Source organism: Ranitomeya variabilis, chromosome 4 (assembly GCF_051348905.1).
Source record: "Ranitomeya variabilis isolate aRanVar5 chromosome 4, aRanVar5.hap1, whole genome shotgun sequence".
Lineage (NCBI taxonomy): Eukaryota > Metazoa > Chordata > Amphibia > Anura > Dendrobatidae > Ranitomeya > Ranitomeya variabilis.
This window is the reverse complement of record NC_135235.1, coordinates 611,205,901-611,226,986: the sequence shown is the minus strand read 5'-3', so window position 1 is coordinate 611,226,986 and position 21,086 is coordinate 611,205,901. Positions and strand designations below refer to the sequence as shown.

At 46.4% G+C, this 21,086-nt stretch overlaps 1 protein-coding gene across 2 annotated transcripts; it reads right to left on the bottom strand.

The window, feature by feature from the left end:
- Positions 1-735: 735 nt before the first annotated feature.
- CCDC137 (coiled-coil domain containing 137) lies at positions 736-21,068 on the bottom strand. Of its 2 annotated transcripts, XM_077253387.1 has the most exons (7): positions 20,912-21,068; positions 6,551-6,609; positions 3,236-3,363; positions 2,229-2,463; positions 1,683-1,765; positions 1,442-1,521; positions 736-1,318 (listed from the first exon to the last, which is right to left on the bottom strand). In XM_077253387.1, exons 2-7 carry the CDS (start codon positions 6,601-6,603, stop codon positions 1,124-1,126), a joined length of 774 nt encoding a protein of 257 aa, XP_077109502.1. In that variant the 5' UTR covers positions 6,604-6,609; positions 20,912-21,068; the 3' UTR covers positions 736-1,123. The 2 variants fall into 2 exon arrangements, with proteins under 2 accessions (XP_077109502.1, XP_077109501.1); XM_077253386.1 differs by lacking the exon at positions 6,551-6,609 and having other exon boundaries at positions 20,912-21,043.
- Between the last annotated feature and the right edge of the window lie 18 nt (positions 21,069-21,086).

Sequence of the window (21,086 nt, the reverse complement as noted above, 5' to 3'; positions counted from 1 at the left end):
ATTTTTTAAGTTTCCAACTAATAGTTATTTTGTGCACAGATTCTCCCACCTGAGCTTTGGATCTCTGCAGCTCCTCCAGAGTGACCATGGACCTCTTGGCTGCTTCTCTAATTGATGCTCTCCTTCCTTGGAGTGTCAGTTTAGGTAGACGGCCATGTCTTAGTAGGTTTGCACTTGTGCCATACATCTTCGACTTTTGCATGATTAATTAGACAGAGCTCTGCGAGATGTTGAGAGCTTGGGCTATTTTTTTTTTACAAAACCTTACCCTGCTTTACTATTCCCCACATTATCCCTGACCTGTCTGGTGCGTTCCTTGGTTTTCATGATGCTTTTTGATCCCTAATGTTCTCAAACCTATGAAGCACACAGGTGGACTCAATTTACTATTTGTGTGACTTTTAGAGGGAATTGGTCACTCACGATTTTATTTAGAGGCATCGGACTACAGTGTGCCTCCCTGGTGGCCTTCAGCAAAAAAAAGTTCTTATGGTCTGCATCCCTGGTGGCCTATGGCAGAGAAGGGTTTAGGATTTGCATTCCTGGTGGCCTAGGGAAGAAACGGGTTAAGGTCTGCATCCCTGGTGGTCTATGGCAGAGAATGGGTAAAGATATGCATACCTGTTCTAGTGCAATGAAGATATTAAAGTCTATCTCTGGTGGTCTAGTAATCAAATGAAAGAGAAACCAGGACCATAAGAATCAATATGTCATTATGATTTAAACAAAAAACAATTTGATAAAATCCTTCTTTTATGTTTATTTGTGAAGTAATAAGAGCCCGTTTTTGGAAATGAACGGTACTTTTCCAAGAATCAGTTAAAAAGCTTCAGGCTCCGTACACTATCCTATAGCCACTCCAAATCGATCCGATATTGATGGCACATCCAAAGTATAGACCATCAATATTGAAGTTGTGGACAACCCCTTTAATAAAGCCACAAGAAAAATCATTTGCTTTCTGTAATAACAGTTCTATAAACCTCTTATGGCAATCGCCAACATTATGGGAAGAGAGGAAGCAAACATCTGACGTTCGGTCTATGGCCTCGTCTACCCATGTCCCATCTTGCTGTAAGGTCCTTAGCAGCATATTTCAGTGGTCTCCATTTATAGTCATAGGTCATGTATGGCAAGGTTTAGACCTTTTGGAGTCTTCACTTTGAAGTTGCTTTTTCTTTTTAAGATCACGGTATGCCTGGACAACGCGTTCCCGTTCATCCTCCAACAGCCTCTTTCTGGCCATGGAGATAACAGGTGGGGATGATGTACTGGCTTTGTCCAAAAGGCTTTTCAAGAGAAGCTTCTTTTCTCCCGGCTATAGATGTTAAAAAAAAAGTGTAAGATTATCGAACAAGGAAAACATCTTGCAAATCTGATATTTTAAAGATGCATTCCCTTCTAAATCCACCCATGAAGACTATATGGAGAACTGTCTCACCTTAGTTTTGTCTGCACTCTTCCTTGGCTTTACTGTGAGAGTTGGAGGCTCGGTAACCACTTCCCCGAACATCACCGTGTCTGGCCAAAAAATGAAACCAGTAAATGATCAATCCTCACAGAGGATGTGCAGTACCTTTACATGGTATGCTCATATTGCCTTTGTTAGCTACTCGTGAGCTGTCATGTGCCTGTTCTTACTACTATCCAACACTGTAGTTGTTCTGTTTCTCATACATCACCTGTGAATATGTCTTTTTCTAATCTGGTCTCTTTCTTGTCTTCTTTTCTCTTCAAGAACTTATCAAGACGTCTTCGGTCAAAACTGAAACAGAACACAACATTTGTATGCAAATTCATGTAGCTGCAAAAAGGGCAACTTGTTACCCCAGGTGGGTCAAGAACCAAAGGATGTAATATCCACATACTCTACTACCATACCAGTCTTAGAAAAATTACCATCTGGGCCCAGGGAACCCATGACAACCCAAACCCTGGACAAACCAGATCTAGTTGGCCCATATTGGAGAAGTCTCCACTGATCTCCATGATGAAGGACCATCAGTAACTACAACTTTACAGCGTTTAGTTGGAATTTGTGGTGGGTAACTTATGCATCTTTTAAGAATATTAGCAAAACTTAGGTATATGTACTTCATACTAAAATTTATCCCATCCAACTTCACCACCTGCTGTACAAATTACCAGTTTAACTAAATGCCCCACAAAGTCTTGTTCTATAACAGGTAGACATGGACAATGTTCTGCACAGATTCACCACAACTCACTCTTTCTTTTTCTGTGACTTCTCCTTCTTGGCTACCTCCGTCACTGGCTTGCCCTTTTCATTCACCTCAGTCTCTGGCATCCGATCCGGCTGGTTCTTGCTAAGGAAAATGACGTGTTGAGTTTCTCGGTCCATTCGTTCCAGATAGGCGTATACAGGTTCATGGATCTTCCTCTTGAACTTTGGGACTTTAATGTCTGTCTGCAGCTCTTCATTGTCAGGACCTTGTTTCTTTGCTGAAAATAAGATGGCAAAGTCAGAATCTAGTTATAAGACATTAATAATACATGTTTTTCATATTTCTAAATGTCCCCATCATTAAAAGGAGCATTTCCACCAAAACTAGATGTGAAGGCAAACTCTCTACCCAGGACACTTCTCTATGGGCCACTCGGAGATACCTTCCATTCTGGAAAACATGAAAGACGACATGCAATGCCATATTTTCCCCGAGGTGGCATCATTTGCAAGGACACCCAGGATCCAGACATGCAACCATCAACAGATTGCTGCAACAAACCAAAACCTTTAATATATTTACTATACTAATTTTTATCCGGGGTCTGATGATGCCACATTATGGCTACAATGACTATTAGGAGCAGATACAGCACCCCTAGAGGTTGTCAAATACAACTAATCAACAACTCTTTAAAATTATGGAGTCCTATGAAAACAAGCGGTTTATTGGGAATCCCACTGATGAGACTCTCCCCCCCACCGCAACAAAATCAACTGGATTCTATGGCAGTATCCAGCAGCAAGTGTTCAATTTTGCTGCAAAGCCACCACAGGAAAAATGAAGAATTACATAGTTCTAATTAAAAACATAGAGCTGTTCATGAAATAAAGGCATATCCCGTGTCCTGGACAGTGAGGAACACTCTCTGCTCTTGGCAATACATGAGGGTCCTGAACGTTAGACCTCCTTCTATTAAATCTATTCTCTACAAGTGGATTTGAAATTTTATTTTTAAGCCCTTTAACGATTAACCTTATATCCCCCACCTGGCTTTTTCTTTTTTTTCTTCGGATTGTTCATCTCCATACGGCTCCTCATGATCTCTCGAAGCTTGAAGGGGATCTCCTGGGTATCCAGGTCTTTTGGTTTACTATTTGTTTTCTTCTTTTCATGTCTAAATACAGATACATTGGAGCATTATAAATTACAAATCCATTCTATACAAGTGCTGCTCATAAAATTAGAATATCAAAAAAGGTCATTTATTTCAGTTCCTCAATACAAAAAGTGTAACTCAAATTATATAGTCATTACAGAGTGATCTATTTCAAGTGTTTATTTCTGTTAATGTTGATGATTATGGCTTACAGCCAATGAAAACCCAAAAGTCACCATATCAGTAAATTAGAATAATTAACAAAACACACCTGCAAAGGCTTGCTAAGCATTTAAAAAGATCCCTTAGTCTGTTTCAGTAGGCTCCACAATCATGGGGAAGACTGCTGACTTGTCAGATGTCCAGAAGGCAGTCATTGACACACTCCACAAGGAGGGTAAGCCACAAAAGGTCATTGCTAAAGAAGCTGGCTACTCACAGAGTGCTGTGTCCAAGCATATTAATGTAAAGTTGTGTGGACGGAAAAAGTGTGGTAGAAAAAGATGCACAAGCAACCAGGATAACCGCAGCCTTGAAGGGATAGTTAAGAAAAAGCCATTCAAAAATTTGGGGGAGATTCACAAGGTGTGGACTGCTGCTGGGGTCATTGCTTCAAGAGCCACCACACAGACGTATCCAGGACATGGGCTACAAGTGTCACAATCCTTGTGTCAAGCCACTCATGACCAATAAACAACGCCAGAAGCGTCTTACCTGGGCCAAGGAGAAAAAGAACTGGACTCCCTTTATATAGGGGAACGCGGCAGGGGTGCCCCTTGTCTCCTCTGCTGTTTGCAATTGCTGTTGAGCCCTTGGTGGCGGCAATACGGAGGGACAGGGACGTAAAGGGGTTTCGGTATGGAAACTATGAAGAAAAAAATAGCCCTGTACGCTGACGACGTGTTATTGTTCTTGCAAGATGCACAGGAGTCTCTGGGGGCCGCTATGAACAGTATTTCTAAATTTGGGGGCTCTTTCCGGATTATCTATTAATTGGGAGAAGTCTGTGTTGTTGCCCATGGACGTGGCGGCTCCTCTGACTCTTGACCCTGGGGTTCCCTTAAGAGTAGTACATGAGTTTAAGTATCTGGGCATTGTGGTTTCGGACAAAATAGAGGACTATGTGCGGCTCAACCTGACTCCTTTGCTTGGGAAGTTCCAGCAGAAGATTGGGGCCTGGAAGAAGCTATTTCTGTCGGTCGCAGGCAGAGCCAGTTTGATCAAAATGATACTTATGCCTCAGCTCCTCTACATATTGCATAATGCTCCAGTGTGGCTGCCTCAGAGTAAATTTTATAGGATCAATACTCTATTTAGGGATTTAATTTGGAGGGGTGGACGGGCGCGCATCAAATTGGAACATCTGCAAAGGGCAAAGGATGAGGGTGGTCTGCCAGCACATGGTAGGTTGGGGAGAGCCAGAACAGAGCTCTTCAGCGGGGATAATCATTGAACGCGCGGTAGGGAAGGGCCTATTGTTGGCCAGTCTTGAAGCAGGTAGATTCAGAATTAACCCCCAAAAATTCCCAACAATAGCTATGATGGGGAAAGTATGGCAGAAAATTAAGCAATGGAGGGGAGTAATGGAATTTACGAGATATACGCCAATTTGGTTTGAACCTAGGTTGGCAGAGCTCATGAGATTGCGGGGGCTCGGTCAGTGGAGGCGCATTGGCATTTGGTTCGTGTCTCAGTTGCTTGATGGAGATGTTATTAAAACATTCGAGACACTTAGGACTGAGTTTCCTTTAACCCAGAAGTCAATCTTTCTGTACCTGCAGTTGAGACATGCCCTAAACTGTCAAAATGAGGTGTCGCGCGTGAATCTGCAGTCAGATAGCTTGTTGAATCTTATTGGGCCTCGGAGGAGTATGAGGGGGTTCATTACCTTGATGTACAGGGGTCTGATGGATACCTTTTTATTGAAGCATCCGTTAAGGATTAAGGAGAAATGGGTGGCGGATGTGGGCCCCTTGTCGGAGTCCCAGTGGGAGTCCATACTTCAATATATCCCCAGGGCTTCCCTGAGTGAGGCTAAGAGGGTGTCACAGTTATACCTGGTGTATAGGGTGTACAGGACCCCGGCATGGATGAGGAAGGCAGGACTGAGAGGTGACTCAGAATGTCCCGGGTGCGGTGAGGAAGGCGCTGATCTGCTACATATGATGTGGTCGTGTGCTCGCCTCCAACCCTTTTGGGTGAAGGTGCTTAACTTGATCCAGGAGGTGACAGGAGTAGATGTGGTGCGTAACCCGCTGACTTGCCTTTTGGGCTGTATGGATGATATTGCTACGGATGAATGTGGAAGGCTGACTATCGCAAGATTGTTGTATGCTGCGAGAAAGCTTATCGCAATGCACTGGTTGGATGAAAAATCGCCAGTGAAAAAGGAATTTATCAACAAGATAAATTTTATTGTCCTTATGGAAAGAAATATATACAGTAAGAGAGGTCAGAATACAAAATCTGAAAATGTGTGGGGTGGATGGCTGGATGGATTACCCAGGTGTGGCGTCTGCTGAGTTACTGCAAAGTAGAATGGGTGTTGTGTAGTTGATTCTGGGGGGACTCCTACATGTACAGGCGTGTTTTTGTAAAGCTTGTTATCTTTTCTCAAGAGGTGATGCTGTCAGATGGTTGTATTGGATAATGGGCAAGAGATTGGGGGAGGGTGAGGGGGGTTGGTTAGGTGGTAAGGGTGTTGTTTAGTAAAATGAAAATATATCATCAGGTCATGTATCTAATGTACGGTATTTGTCTGGAAATTGTATCGGACTGTGTTAATGGCGTGTCATATGCTTTAATAAAAAATACATGATTTATAAAAAAAAAAAAAAAAAAAAAAAGAACAGGACTGTTGCTCAGTGGTCCAAGGTGTTGCTTTCAGATGAAAGTAAATTTTGCATTTCAATTGGAAATCAAGGTCCCAGAGTCTGGAGGAAGAGTGGAGAGGCCACAATCCAAGCTGCTTGAGGTCTAGTGTGAGGTTTCCACAATCAGTGGTGGTTTGGGGAGCTATGTCATCTGCTGGTGTAGGTCCACTGTGTTTTATCAAGACCAAAGTCAGCACAGCCATCTACCAGGAAATTTAAGAGCACTTCATGCTTCCTCTGCCGACAAGCTTTTTGGAGATGAAAATTTAATTCTCCAGCAGGACGCAGGACTTGGCACCTGTCCACACTGCCAAAACTGGTATTAGACCTACCGGTAATTATGTTTCCAGGAGTCCATCCTGACAGCACCATGGAGGTCGTCCATCTCATCCTTACAGGGACAGGAAACACAAGGAGAAGTTAAAAGACCCCTCTCACCCACCTCAGTGCTTTTTCAAGTAACACACCATGATTGACACAACTTAAAAATGTATTAAATTCCCATACAAAGTTAAGACACAATAGTAATAGGAACTTCATCAGGGAGGGAACTGTGCTGTTTAGATGAACTCCTGGAAACAATTACCGGTAGGTCTAACATCAGTTTCCCAGGATGTCCCTCCTGACAGCACCATGGAGAATACCAAAGTACTTCACTTAGGACAAACATTAACCCCCGGATATCTATACTCCATGGTTGCAGCAGTGGTTCATGGTAATTTAAGTACGTTCGGTGCCAACCAATCTCCTTTTTTCTTCTTATACCCAGCTTCACTTAGGACTGCCTGGGGGACCTTCCTCCCAAAGGCAGTCTGATTATTTGACAACATGTCCAACTTATAGTGCTTACAAAACATGTTTACTCTGGTCCAGGTTGTGGCCCTACAGATCTGCTTGACCGATATCCGTGTCCTCTCAGCCCAGGAGGTGGAGACTGCTCTAGTCGAGTGAGCCTTTTTATTTTTCTGGAGGTGAAACCCCTTCTGCACTATATGCCAGGGAAATTGCTGAAATAATCCACTTTACTATAGTGGCCTTGGAAGCATTCTTTCCCTTATTCTTAAGGTACCGTCACATTAAGCGACGCTGCAGCGATAGCGACAACGATGCCGATCGCTGCAGCGTCGCTGTTTGATCGCTGGAGAGCTGTCACACAGACCGCTCTCCAGCGACCAACGATGCCGAGGTCCCCGGGTAACCAGGGTAAACATCGGGTTACTAAGCGCAGGGCCGCGCTTAGTAACCCGATGTTTACCCTGGTTACCAGCGTAAAATGTAAAAAAAACAAACAGTACATACTCACCATCTGATGTCCGTCAGGTCCCTTGCCGTCTACTTCCTGCTCTGACTGAGCGCCGCCGTACAGTGAGAGCAGAGCACAGCGGTGACGTTACCGCTGTGCTTTCACTTTCACTTTGCGGCGCTCAGTCAGTGTGGGAAGCGGACGCCGGGGGACCTGACGGACATCAGATGGTGAGTTTGTACTGTTTGTTTTTTTTACATTTTACGCTGGTAACCAGGGTAAACATCGGGTTACTAAGCGCGGCCCTGCGCTTAGTAACGCGATGTTTACCCTGGTTACCAGTGTAAAATATCGCTGGTATCGTTGCTTTTGCTGTCAAACACGACGATACACGGCGATCGGACGACCAAATAAAGTTCTGGACTTTATTCAGCGACCAGCGACATCACAGCAGGATCCTGATCGCTGCTGCCTGTCAAACTAAACGATATCGCTAGCCAGGACGCTGCAACGTCACGGATCGCTAGCAATATCGTTTAGTGTGACGGTACCTTTATCCCCGTACTGAACAGATTGAAATCCTGTCTCCAACTGCCTGTGGCCTCTAAGTACCTGATGACCGCCTGCCTAACAAACAAAAGAGGGATTCCTTTTGATTTGCCAGATGTTCACAAAACGAGGGTAGCACTATCGCCTGGTTTAGGTTCTGGACAGACATTACTTTGGACAGTAAGGTCGGATCAAGCCTAAAGACTATCCAGTTATCCAGAATCTGGATGTATGGATCTCGGATGGGCAGAGCCTGGATCTGCCCTATCCTTTTAGTGAATGTAATCGCCACTAGTAATGCTGTTTTGAAGGTGAGTCTGGATATACTTATGTGATCTATGGGCACATATGGGGCCTTACAAAGGGCATTAAGCACCAAGTTTAAATCCCACAGGGGCATGATTGCCTCAACCTCTGCACTGCTTTAATAAACCTAGACACCCATGGGTGCGATGCTAAGAGATGATCTAGTAATAAAAACTTGCAGGAAAAAGAAAAGCCCAGATAGGGTCTTATCTCACAATTTACAAGTGTCGTACCGTGTTTCCCCGATAGTAAGACAGCGTCTTACTTTCTTTTACCACTCAAAAGTCCCACTATGTCTTACTTTCAGGGGGGTGTATTACATTGGGAAAAAAACCTGTGTGGTCGCTGGAGAGCTGTCACACAGACAGCTCTCCAGCGACCAACTATGCGAAGTCCCCTGGTAACCATCGGGTTACTAAGCGCAGGGCCGCGCTTAGTAACCCGATGTTTACCCTGGTTACCAGTGTAAATGTAAAAAAAAAAAGAAAAAAAAGTGAGGTGTCATATCTTGTTTTTTCCAGAGGTGATTTTGGAGTTTTTGGGCTGTCGGGACAGAATACAGTGGCTCTTCCTTTGCCTTTTGGTGTTTTTAATCCTTCCATCTCCAAGTTCTAATGGTCGCTTCGCCGGAGGGCGCCCCAGTGCAGGCTGCTGTAGGCCGGCTCTGGCGGCGGGTCCATGCCGGGTGGAGTAGATGAAGCTGGCCGCTGCTTGCTGCTCCGGAGCGCACAGTCCGTGCGGGGGATGGTGCACCGGGCCGGGGGAGGACAGGACGTGCAGGTATCCGCCGCCTTCTGCGCCAACCACAGCGCCGCCCCCGGCCACGAACCCCCCGGAGAAGCTGGAGCATTTGTCGGGGAGCAGCAGCTGGTCGTGCCCGAGGTGGCTTCCCTTTCTCATGGTACGGAGCCGCCGCCTTCTCCGCTCTCCTCCTTGTGAGGCGGATTGTACGGCTGTGTGTGCTCGGGCCCCAGCTCCGACCTTCGCACGTAAACCGCATCCCTTCATTCATTGTCAGCTGACCTGGAGCCATTTTTCAGCCGCGGCGGTGGCAGGGAGGTCGGAGCTGGGGCCCGAGCACACACAGCCGTACAATCCGCCTCCCCCGGTGCTCGATAGCCCTCCGACGAGCTCACCTCAGCACCTGCTCTAACTGCAGCCCCGGCTATTTGTAGGGTGCAGGCTGGGCAGTGCGGATTACTGGGGTCACAAGGAGGAGAGCGGAGAAGGCGGCGGCTCCGTACCATGAAAAAGGGAAGCCACCTTGGGCACGACCAGCTGCTGCTCCCCGACAAATGCTCCAGCTTCTCCGGGGGGTTCGTGGCCGGGGGCGGCGCTGTGGTTGGCGCAGGAGGCGGCGGATACCTGCACGTCCTGTCCTCCCCCGGCCCGGTGCACCATCCCCCGCACGGACTGTGCGCTCCGGAGCAGCAAGCAGCGGCCAGCTTCATCTACTCCACCCGGCATGGACCCGCCGCCAGAGCCGGCCTACTGCAGCCTGCACTGGGGCGCCCTCCGGCGAAGCGACCATTAGAACTTGGAGATGGAAGGATTAAAAACACCAAAAGGCAAAGGAAGAGCCACTGTATTCTGTTCCGACAGCCCAAAAACTCCAAAATCACCTCTGGAAAAAACAAGATATGACACCTCACTTTTTTTTTTTTTTTTTTTTAACATTTACACTGGTAACCAGGGTAAACATCGGGTTACTAAGCGCGGCCCTGCGCTTAGTAACCCGATGTTTACCCTGGTTACCAGTGGCTGAATCGTCCGCATCCCGCAGTTAATGCAGCAAAAGGTACCGGTACGGCTTATATTTTTACAACGTACAGTACTATGTCTTACTTTCGGGGGTGCGTCTTACATTAGCCGACCCCGCTAAACCCCCCACTACGTCTTACTATCGGGGGTGTCTTACTATCGGGGAAACACGGTATTAGCAAAGAGCTGCTAACCTGATCGTGGTATAGTGAAAGCGAGTATATCTAAGCTGCCGCAGATGCACGGGTCGACATGCGACCATAACAGGAACGTTATAGAGGAAGCACGGACATAATCCACAAATCTTCCTCTATAGCATTTAAGAGATTATCTAGGAAGATGCTCAAGGACGAGATCTGAACCTTAAATGTGATCGGCCTAAGACCTTTGTTAAAGCCTGTCTGGAGGAATTCCAACATTTTTGGGATGTCCAGCAGGCCCATGTCAAATTGGAACTGCCACACTCCAAACAGAACTGCTTCCAATTTGGATCGTATATATGACCTGGTCCGATAGACCCTGGGCCCTTAAAACGTTCCAAGCTGACAGATGGGGTCTCTCCAACTCGTGGTGAAAGACTGGACCCTGATGAATAAACCTTTCTCCGAGACAGCAAGACAGGATCTTCCAGAGACAGCCTTCAGCAAGGGGAACCAACTTCTTCTTGGCCAGAAAGGAGCGATTAGAAGTACCTTTGCCTGATCCTCCTGAGCACCCTTGGAATGAGTGCCATTGGTGGGAAAGCATTTGACAGCCCCAGATCCACTCTGGATGGTCTGCAGGGTCCAGGTAGTAAAATCTGAAGACCTTTGCATTTTTCTTTGTTGCGAATAGATCTATTCGGAGAGTCCCCCAAAGTTAGCACAACTGCTGAAATACCTTCATGTTCAATTCCCATTCCATAGGCCAGATCTTCCGTCTGGTCAGATAATCTGCCACATTGTTCTGGGCTCCTTCCAGATGAACCGCAGAGACTCAGTCATCTTCGCCTGGGCAGAGAAACAGATCCTGAAGTAAATCGATGTCTTGGTCCTCCTTGATGGTGCAAGAAGGACACTGTTGTCACGTTGCCTGACGTAATCTTCACATGTTGACCTTTCAATACTGAGCGATTTTGTTTCAGGGCTTCCCACACGGCATAAAGTTCTCTGTAATTTGATGACTAGGCCTGAATGTTCGGAGGCCAACATCCCTGGAATATCTTCCCTTCCAGGTGCACTCCCCAACCTTCTTTGCTGGCATCTGTGGTAATTACTACACAATGAGAGGCAATCCACGTGATTCCTTGCCGAAGATTCCCGAGAACCGTCCACCAGAGCAGAGATTTCCTTACTGCCAGGCATATGCAGATTCTTCTGTCGAGTGTCACCAGGAGTCTGCCCCAAGAGGATAGGATAGCCCTCTGTAGACTCCTGGAATGGAACTGGGTCCACCAAATGCAAGATATTAGTAGCTCTAGGATCTTCATTGCTGTTCTGATGGAACTATGAGTTCAGGAACAGTAGAACCTTGTACTTTAAGGACCTCCGTCTCTCCACTGGTAAGAAGAACGTTCTTAGCTTGGAATCCAGTAAGACCCCTAGGAAAATCTTTCTGGATCCTGGCTCTAAGTCTGATATCTCCAGGTTATGACTTTTGGGTTTTCATTGGCTGTAAGCCATAATCATCAACATTAACAAAAATAAACACTTGAAATAGATCACTGACTGTTTGTAATGACTAATATGAGTTTCACTTTTTGTATTTAAGAACGGCGGAAATCGACGTCTAACTTGAATCTCTAAAATCGACCATAAATGCTCAATAATGTTGAGGTCTGGGGATTGTGGGGGCCAGATTAGATGCTCAACTTCATTAGAATGTTCCTCGTGCCATGCTTTAACGATTCTAGCTGTATGAATTGGTGCATTATCATCCTGAAAAAATGGTATTCCCCTCAGGGAACAGTGCTTGAACCATTGGATGCACTTGGTCACCCAAAATGCCTAAATAATCTCGGCTGTTAATTCTTCCATTAAGGGATATCATTGGCCCGGCAGATCTCCACGAAATAGCACCTCAGATCATCACAGAACCTCCACCATGTTTTACGGTTGGGGGAAGGCAGTCTGGATGGAATGCTTCTTTCGGCTGTCTCCAAATGTACACTTGGCTGGAGGTCGGAAATAGGGTAAACGATGATTCGTCTGAGAATATCTCATGTCTCCACTGCTCGAGGGACCAATTCTGGAGGTTTCTACACCACTCTAAATGCTTGGAAACCTTAGTCATTGAGAGCAGCGGTTTTCTAATTGCAGATCTTCCGTGGAATCCAGATTTGTGAAGCTCCCGACGAACAGTTTTCTGGGAAACTGGGTTCTGTAGGTGTTCATTGAGCTCAGCAGTGATTTTCGGAGCCGTGGTCTTGCGATCCTCTCTCACAATTCGCTTTAGAGTCCGACGGTCTCTCTGTCAACTTTAACTTTCGGCCGGACCTGTGCTTTGCTGCGGATGTTTTTCCTTCTCTTTCAAATGCGGTCATTACTTTGGAGATAGCACCTCTTGACACGCCAAGCATTCGGGCACTTTGATACACTAGTGCCTGCCATACGAGCACCAACAATTTGGCCTCTTTGAAAATCCGAGAGGTCTGCCATTGGTATCAGGTTCTCATCAATGTTCTTGCAATTCAGCAAAACAAAACAGTTAATTTACATACACAACACAAATAATCAACTACAAAACATTACCATATGTCACGTTTGCATGTTTATAACATGTTTGAAGATTATGATGCCAAAACGTTAGGTGCCTCTATTATTTATTTCTATTATTTCATCCAACACATTATATATACAGTGGGGCAAAAAAGTATTTAGTCAGTCAGCAATAGTGCAAGTTCCACCACTTAAAAAGATGAGAGGCGTCTGTAATTTACATCATAGGTAGACCTCAACTATGGGAGACAAACTGAGAAAAAAAAATCCAGAAAATCACATTGTCTGTTTTTTTATCATTTTATTTGCATATTATGGTGGAAAATAAGTATTTGGTCAGAAACAAACAATCAAGATTTCTGGCTCTCACAGACCTGTAACTTCTTCTTTAAGAGTCTCCTCTTTCCTCCACTCATTACCTGTAGTAATGGCACCTGTTTAAACTTGTTATCAGTATAAAAAGACACCTGTGCACACCCTCAAACAGTCTGACTCCAAACTCCACTATGGTGAAGACCAAAGAGCTGTCAAAGGACACCAGAAACAAAATTGTAGCCCTGCACCAGGCTGGGAAGACTGAATCTGCAATAGCCAACCAGCTTGGAGTGAAGAAATCAACAGTGGGAGCAATAATTAGAAAATGGAAGACATACAAGACCACTGATAATCTCCCTCGATCTGGGGCTCCACGCAAAATCCCACCCCGTGGGGTCAGAATGATCACAAGAACGGTGAGCAAAAATCCCAGAACCACGCGGGGGGACCTAGTGAATGAACTGCAGAGAGCTGGGACCAATGTAACAAGGCCTACCATAAGTAACACACTACGCCACCATGGACTCAGATCCTGCAGTGCCAGACGTGTCCCACTGCTTAAGCCAGTACATGTCCGGGCCCGTCTGAAGTTTGCTAGAGAGCATTTGGATGATCCAGAGGAGTTTTGGGAGAATGTCCTATGGTCTGATGAAACCAAACTGGAACTGTTTGGTAGAAACACAACTTGTCGTGTTTGGAGGAAAAAGAATACTGAGTTGCATCCATCAAACACCATACCTACTGTAAAGCATGGTGGTGGAAACATCATGCTTTGTGGCTGTTTCTCTGCAAAGGGGCCAGGACGACTGATCCGGGTACATGAAAGAATGAATGGGGCCATGTATCATGAGATTTTGAGTGCAAACCTCCTTCCATCAGCAAGGGCATTGAAGATGAAACGTGGCTGGGTCTTTCAACATGACAATGATCCAAAGCACACCGCCAGGGCAACGAAGGAGTGGCTTCGTAAGAAGCATTTCAAGGTCCTGGAGTGGCCTAGCCAGTCTCCAGATCTCAACCCTATAGAAAACCTTTGGAGGGAGTTGAAAGTCTGTGTTGCCAAGCGAAAAGCCAAAAACATCACTGCTCTAGAGGAGATCTGCATGGAGGAATGGGCCAACATACCAACAACAGTGTGTGGCAACCTTGTGAAGACTTACAGAAAACGTTTGACCTCTGTCATTGCCAACAAAGGATATATTACAAAGTATTGAGATGAAATTTTGTTTCTGACCAAATACTTATTTTCCACCATAATATGCAAATAAAATGATAAAAAAACAGACAATGTGATTTTCTGGATTTTTTTTTCTCAGTTTGTCTCCCATAGTTGAGGTCTACCTATGATGTAAATTACAGACGCCTCTCATCTTTTTAAGTGGTGGAACTTGCACTATTGCTGACTGACTAAATACTTTTTTGCCCCACTGTATAATATATATATATATATATAATATATATATATATATACATATACATACATATATATACATATATATATACACACACACACACACACACACACACACATACATATATACATACATACCACTGCACAGTTTTAAAAAAAAATCAGCTTCTCTACATGTCTGACAGCCATTCCATTGTCAGTTGAATTCCAACCAGATAACAGCCCATTCTACTTAATGTGCTTCTGATTAGGTGATCACCTGAACCAAATCTTATTTTAACGAAGGAAAGTATAAAAAAAACCCTGCTGTGGTGTTCATAATCCTCTTGCAACAGGACAAGCTGGATGGCAAAACAAGTGCTAGCATATATCCCAAAAGTAATAGGAATGAAAAAAAAACAACTTTTAACCATGCCAAAGGAGTTGAAAGGAAAAGTCTTGAGTGAGGAAAAGAAGGGCTCAATTCCGGCTTTACTAGCAGAGGGACACAGTGAGAGTCGTGTTGCCTCCATCCATTTCTAAGATGTCAGTCCTAGTGTTGAGCGATACCGTCCGATACTTGAAAGTATCGGTATCGGAAAGTATCGGCCGATACCGGCAAAATATCGGATCCAATCCGATACCGATACCCGATACCAATACAAGTCAATGGGACTCAGGTATCGGACGGTATTCCTGATGGTTCCCAGGGTCTGAAGGAGAGGAAACTCTCCTTCAGGCCCTGGGAACCATATAAATGTGTAAAATAAAGAATTAAAATAAAAAATATCGCTATACTCACCTGTCCGACGCAGCCGGGACCTCGGCGATTGTAAGCGGCAGCGTTGTTTCTTTAAAATTCGCGCTTTTACTTGCTTACGTGAATTCCCGGCTTCTGATTGGTCAGGGCGGCCATGTTGCCGGGACTCGGACCAATCACAGCAAGCCGTGACGAAATTACGTCACGGCTTGCTGTGATTGGTCCGCGTCCCGGCAATATGGCGCCGTGACCAATCACAAGCCGTGACGTCACGGGAGGCTGGACACGCGCGCTTTTCAAAATAAGCGCGTGTCCAGCCTCCCGTGACGTCACGGCTTGTGATTGGTTAATGGCGGCCATGTTCCTGGGACGCGGACCAATCACAGCAAGCCGTGACGTAATTTCGTCACGGCTTGCTGTGATTGGTCCGCATCCCGGCAATATGGCGCCGTGACCAATCACAAGCCGTGACGTCACGGGAGGCTGGACACGCGCGCTTTTCAAAATAAGCGCGTGTCCAGCCTCCCGTGACGTCACGGCTTGTGATTGGTTAATGGCGGCCATGTTGCCGGGACGCGGACCAATCACAGCAAGCCGTGACGTAATTTCGTCACGGCTTGCTGTGATTGGTCCGCGTCCCGGCAACATGGCCGCCCTGACCAATCAGAAGCCGGGAATTCACGTAAGCAAGTAAAAGCGCGAATTTTAAACAAACAACGCTGCCGGTTCCTTCGCTGAGGTCCCGGCTGCGTCGGAGAGGTGAGTATAGCGATTTTTTTTATTTTAATTCTTTCTTTTACACCTTTTTACATTAATGTTGTTTCGATACCGATATCCGATATTACAAAAATATCGGATCTCGGTATCGGAAATTCCGATACAGCAAGTATCGGCCGATACCCGATACTTGCAGCATCGGAATGCTCAACACTAGTCAGTCCATTAAAACAAGGTCAAGCAGCAAACATTGAGGACAACAAAGCTATAGACCGGCAGAGGGTGAAAACGACTCTCCACTGACCGGGATGACCGTCATCTCATTTGAATGTCACTCAGCAACCGCAGGATGACATCAAATGACCTACAAAAGGAATGGCAAATGGCAGCTGGGGTGAAGTGCATGGCAAGAACAGTTCGTAACAGGCTCCTAGAGGCAGGGCTCACGTCATGTAAAGGTAGAAAAAAAGCCTTTTATCAATGAGAAACAATGGAGAGCCAGGCTGAAGTTTGCCAACGACCATAAGGATTGGACCATGGAGGGCTGGAGTAAGGTAATCTTCTCTGATGAGTCTAATTTTCAGCTTTCCTCAACACCCGGTCGTCTAATGGTTAGACGGAGACCTGGAGAGGGGTACAAGCCACAGTGCCTTGCACTCACTGTGAAGTTTGGTGGAGGATCGGTGATGATCAGGGGATGCAAGGCTGGAATTGGGCAGGTTAATCTTTGCGAAGGACGTATGAATCAAACCGCATACAAGGTTATCCTGGAAAAACAGTTGATTCCTTCTTCTCAGGCAACGTTCCCCAACTCTGAGGACTTGGTTTCTCCAGCAGGACAATGTGCCATGCCACACAGCTAGGTCAATCAAGGTGTGGATGAAGGACCACCACATCAAATCCCTGTCATGGCCAGCCTAGTCTCCAGACCTGAACCCCATTGAAAACCCCTGGAATGTAAACAAGAGGAAGATGAATAGTCACAAACCATCAAACAAAGAAGAACTGCTTACATTTTGGTACCAGGAGTGGCATAAGGTCACCCAGAAGCAGTGTGAAAAGACTGGTGGAAAGCATGCCAAGACGCATGAAAGCTGTGATTAAAAATCATGGTTATTCCACAAAATATTGATTTCTGAACTCTTCCTGAGTTAAAACATTAGTATTGTTGTTTCTCAAGGATTATGAACTTGTCTTATTTGCATTATTTGAGGTCTGCAAGCAATGCATTTTTTGGTTCTTTTGACCATTTTTCATTTTCAGAAAATAAATACAAAATGTATTGCTTGGAAATTCGGAGACATGTCAGTAGTTTATAGAATAAAAGAGCAATTAACACTTTACTTAAAAATATACCTATAAAGAGAAAAATCAGACAAACTGAACATTTTGCAGTGGTCTCTGTCAGAGCTGTATATGAAAATTGGTTATGCTGTCACTCTCAGACCTGTAGCGTTTTGATTTACGGTATGTTTATTTTTTACATTTCACTTCGAAGCTGGAAAAAGAGAGGCAATTTAAAACTTTTATTTTTCAAATATTCTTAAAAAAGTAGTTGATTTTCCCCTTAAATTTTAGTCCCTATAGGGAGGTTGTACAGCACGGCGCAATACTACATTCTGGGCTTTATAAGAGGTCCAAGATACCAGCGACGTGGGGCCTTTGTTAGGCCACTGGCTGACATGGGAACCTATTGACATTGCGGGGGGCCACTGGGCACCGGTACATGTACTCATTGGCAACCCAACCGTTTATATGCTGCCATCAGTTATCTAGATGGTTAAACAGAAGAACCATACCTCCCAACCATCCCGGATCCAGCGGGACTGTCCCGATTTTGACAGTCAGCCCCGCAATCCCGGGCGGGACATTAGTTGTCCCGCACTGGTTGGGAGGTGTGTATATCACCCGGTCAGCTCCCTGAGCCCCTGCACCTGCAGAGCAGCATATTGGCTGCTCTGTGCACACAGGACCTGTGATGAACTCACAGGATGGGAGGAGTCAGGGAGTCACATGATCGGGAGGACCTCCGTGTACGGGACTCTGCTGGTTGTCATAGCGCTGGAAGGTAAGCGTATGTGTGAGGTCAGGAGGTGTTTACAGCGTGGATGTAGTGTGTGTGTACGAGGTGTATTGATCGGAGCAGCGTGTGAAAGGTGAATGGAGCAGAGTCGTGTGTGTAAGAGGTGTACGGAGCGGAGCAGCGTGAAAGGTGTATGGAGCAGAGTCGTGTGTGTAAGACGTGTACGGAGCGGAGCCGTGTGTGTATGAGGTGTATGGAGCGGAGCCGTGTGTGTATGAGGTGTACGGAGCGGAGCCGTGTGTGTACGAAGTGTACGGAGTGGAGCCGTGTGTGTACGAAGTGTACGGAGTGGAGCCGTGTGTGTACGAAGTGTACGGAGTGGAGCCGTGTGTGTACGAGGTGTACGGAGCGGAGCCGTGTGTGTACGAGGTGTACGGAGCGGAGCAGCGTGTGCAAGGTATACGGAGTGGAGCCGTGTGTGTGCGAGGTGTACGGAGCGGTGCTGTGTGTGTACAAAGTGTACGGAGCGGAGCCGCATGTGCAAGGTGTATGGAGCGCAGTCGTGTGTGTGTACGAGGTGTGTGGAGCGGAGCCATGTGTGTGCGAGGTGTACGGAGTGGAGCCGTGTGAGGTGTGTGGAGCAGAGCCATGTGTGTACGAGGTGTACGGAGTGGAGCCGTGTGTGTACTAGATGTATGGAGAGGAGCCGTGTGTGTAATGAGGTGTACGGAGCGGAGCCGTGTGTGTACGAGGTGTACGGAGCGGAGCCGTGTGTGTACGAGGTGTACGGAGCGGAGCCGTGTGTGTACGAGGTGTACGGAGCGGAGCCGCATGTGCAAGCTGTATGGAGCGGAGTAGTGTGTGTACGAGGTGTATGGAGCGGAGTCGCATGTGTACGAGGTGTACGGAGCGGACGCTGGCTGTGTCGGATCGGAGCAGATATTGCTTCTCGCTCTGACACTGACTGGCACAGGAGACACAGGAGGTCTTTATCAGTGGCGTATCACAGCTGCAGCGACGCGAGCAGTCAGCGGCACAGCTGGATGACACCATTCAGCACCGTGGTAGTGGAAGCTGCCGGCTGCTGCGAGGGAGCGCGGTGAAAGGTGTGTGTGTGTAGTGATGGAGAAGGCAATGATGGGGGTGGGGTAACCATGTGTGGCCATTATACTGCACCCAGCATTGTGTGGGGCCATTATACTGTATGGAGCATTGTGAGGGGCCATTATACTGTACCATGCATCATGTGGGGCCATTATACTGTACCCAGCATCATGTGGGGCCATTATACTGTATGGAGCATAATGTGGCCATTATACAGTATGGAGCATCATGTGGAGCCATTATACAGTAACGAGCATCATGTGTGGCCATTATACAGTATGGAGCATCATGTGTGGCCATTATACAGTACGCAGCATCATGTGTGGCCATTATACAGTACGAAGCATCATGTGGGGCTATTATACAGTATGGAGCATAATGTGGCCAATGGCCATTATACAGTACTAGATGGTGGCCCGATTCTAACGCATCGGGTATTCTAGAATATGCATGTCCACGTAGTATATTGCCCAGCCACGTAGTATATTGCCCAGCCACGTAGTATTTAGTATATTGCCAAGCCACGTAGTATATTGTCCAGGCACGTAGTATATTGCCAAGTCACGTAGTATATTGCCCAGCGACGTAGTATATTGCCCAGCGACGTAGTATATTGCCCAGCGACGTAGTATACAGCACAGAGCCACGTAGTATATTGCACAGCAAAGTAGTATACAGCACAGAGCCACGTGGTATATTGCCCAGTCACGTGGTATATTGCCCAGCCACGTTTGTCACAGGTTAAAAAATAAAAAATAAACATATACTCACCTTTCCAAGGGCCCCTTGCAGTCCACGGCAGCTTATGGTCCCAGGGTTGGTCTGAGGGTGAGTATAGCAGGTTTTTTTTATTTTTTATTATTATTTTTAAACATTACATTTTGTACTATTGATGCCGCATAGGCAGCGTCAATAGTACAAAGTTGGGGACACACAGGGTTAATAGCGGCGGTAACGGAGTGCGTTACCCACGGCATAACGCGGTCCGTTACTGCCGGCATTAACCCTGTGTGAGCAGTGACCGGAGGGGTGTATGCGGGCGCCGGGCAGTGAGTGCGGGGAGTAAGGAGCGGCCATTTTTTTCCGGACTGTGCGCGTCGCGGATTGGTGGCGGCAGCCATGACAGGCAGCTGGCGAGACCAATCAGCGAACGAATAACCGCGACAGACAGAAGGACAGACGGAAGTACCCTTAGACAATTATATAGTAGATGGAGCATCATGTTGCCGTTATACAGTATGGAGCATCATGTGGCCATTATACAGTATGGAGCACTGTGTGGCCATTATACAGTATGGAGCGTCACGTGGGGCCATTATACAGTATGGAGCGTCATGTGTGGCCATTATACAGCATGGAGCGTCATGTGTGGCTATTTTTTTTGTTTATAATTATTGTTTACGAAACATTGTGATCAGAAGTGCTAAGTGGGTGTGGTTGGGGCGTGACTAGTTGTGAAATGGGTGTGGTCAGAGGTGTGGCCTAAAATTTGCCACTGACTGTCCCTCTTTCCCTTCCTTGGGAGGTATGGAAGAACTGTGCTCCGATCTGCAGCAATACTACTGGTGTATGCTCAGATCTGTGCTTTACATATCAGGAACTGGAGCTGCTGATAGCTGAGGATCAGGGCAAAGTATACAGTAACGCCAGGTATAGAATACAGGCAGAGCACGTCACAAGTGCGTTACAGAAAAAGGCAGAGACCTGGGATATCCTCAGTTATCACAACTCAATAGTACAAGCCCCCATACTCGGGACATCATCAAGCAAAGCAACCGAGTCTCCTCTGCCTCAGCGCCAGTCACTGACACACAGGGACAAACCCTCACCGTTTCCCCTTTCCTGCTCCGGGACCTGGACACTTCGCTGGTTTCATCTCTTGCCGCTTTCCCATCGCGCTGTCAGACCAGTAAACACACGTGGAGCGCACGAGACGGAGAACTTCCGGCCACGGCGTTATACGTAATCGTGAAACCGGTGCACGCTGTACTATTCACGGTCGGA

Bases quoted from the DNA above. Each gene is read 5' to 3' on its own strand.
- CCDC137 (XM_077253386.1), bottom strand. From the start codon at position 20,976: ATGGGAAAGCGGCAAGAGATGAAACCAGCGAAGTGTCCAGGTCCCGGA. The intron at 2,464-3,235 runs GTGGGGGATATA...TCTTATTTTCAG, and splicing joins GAAAAAAAAGAAAAAGCCAG to CAAAGAAACAAGGTCCTGAC. The intron at 1,522-1,682 runs GTGATGTATGAG...TTTTTTGGCCAG, and splicing joins AGAAAAAGACATATTCACAG to ACACGGTGATGTTCGGGGAA.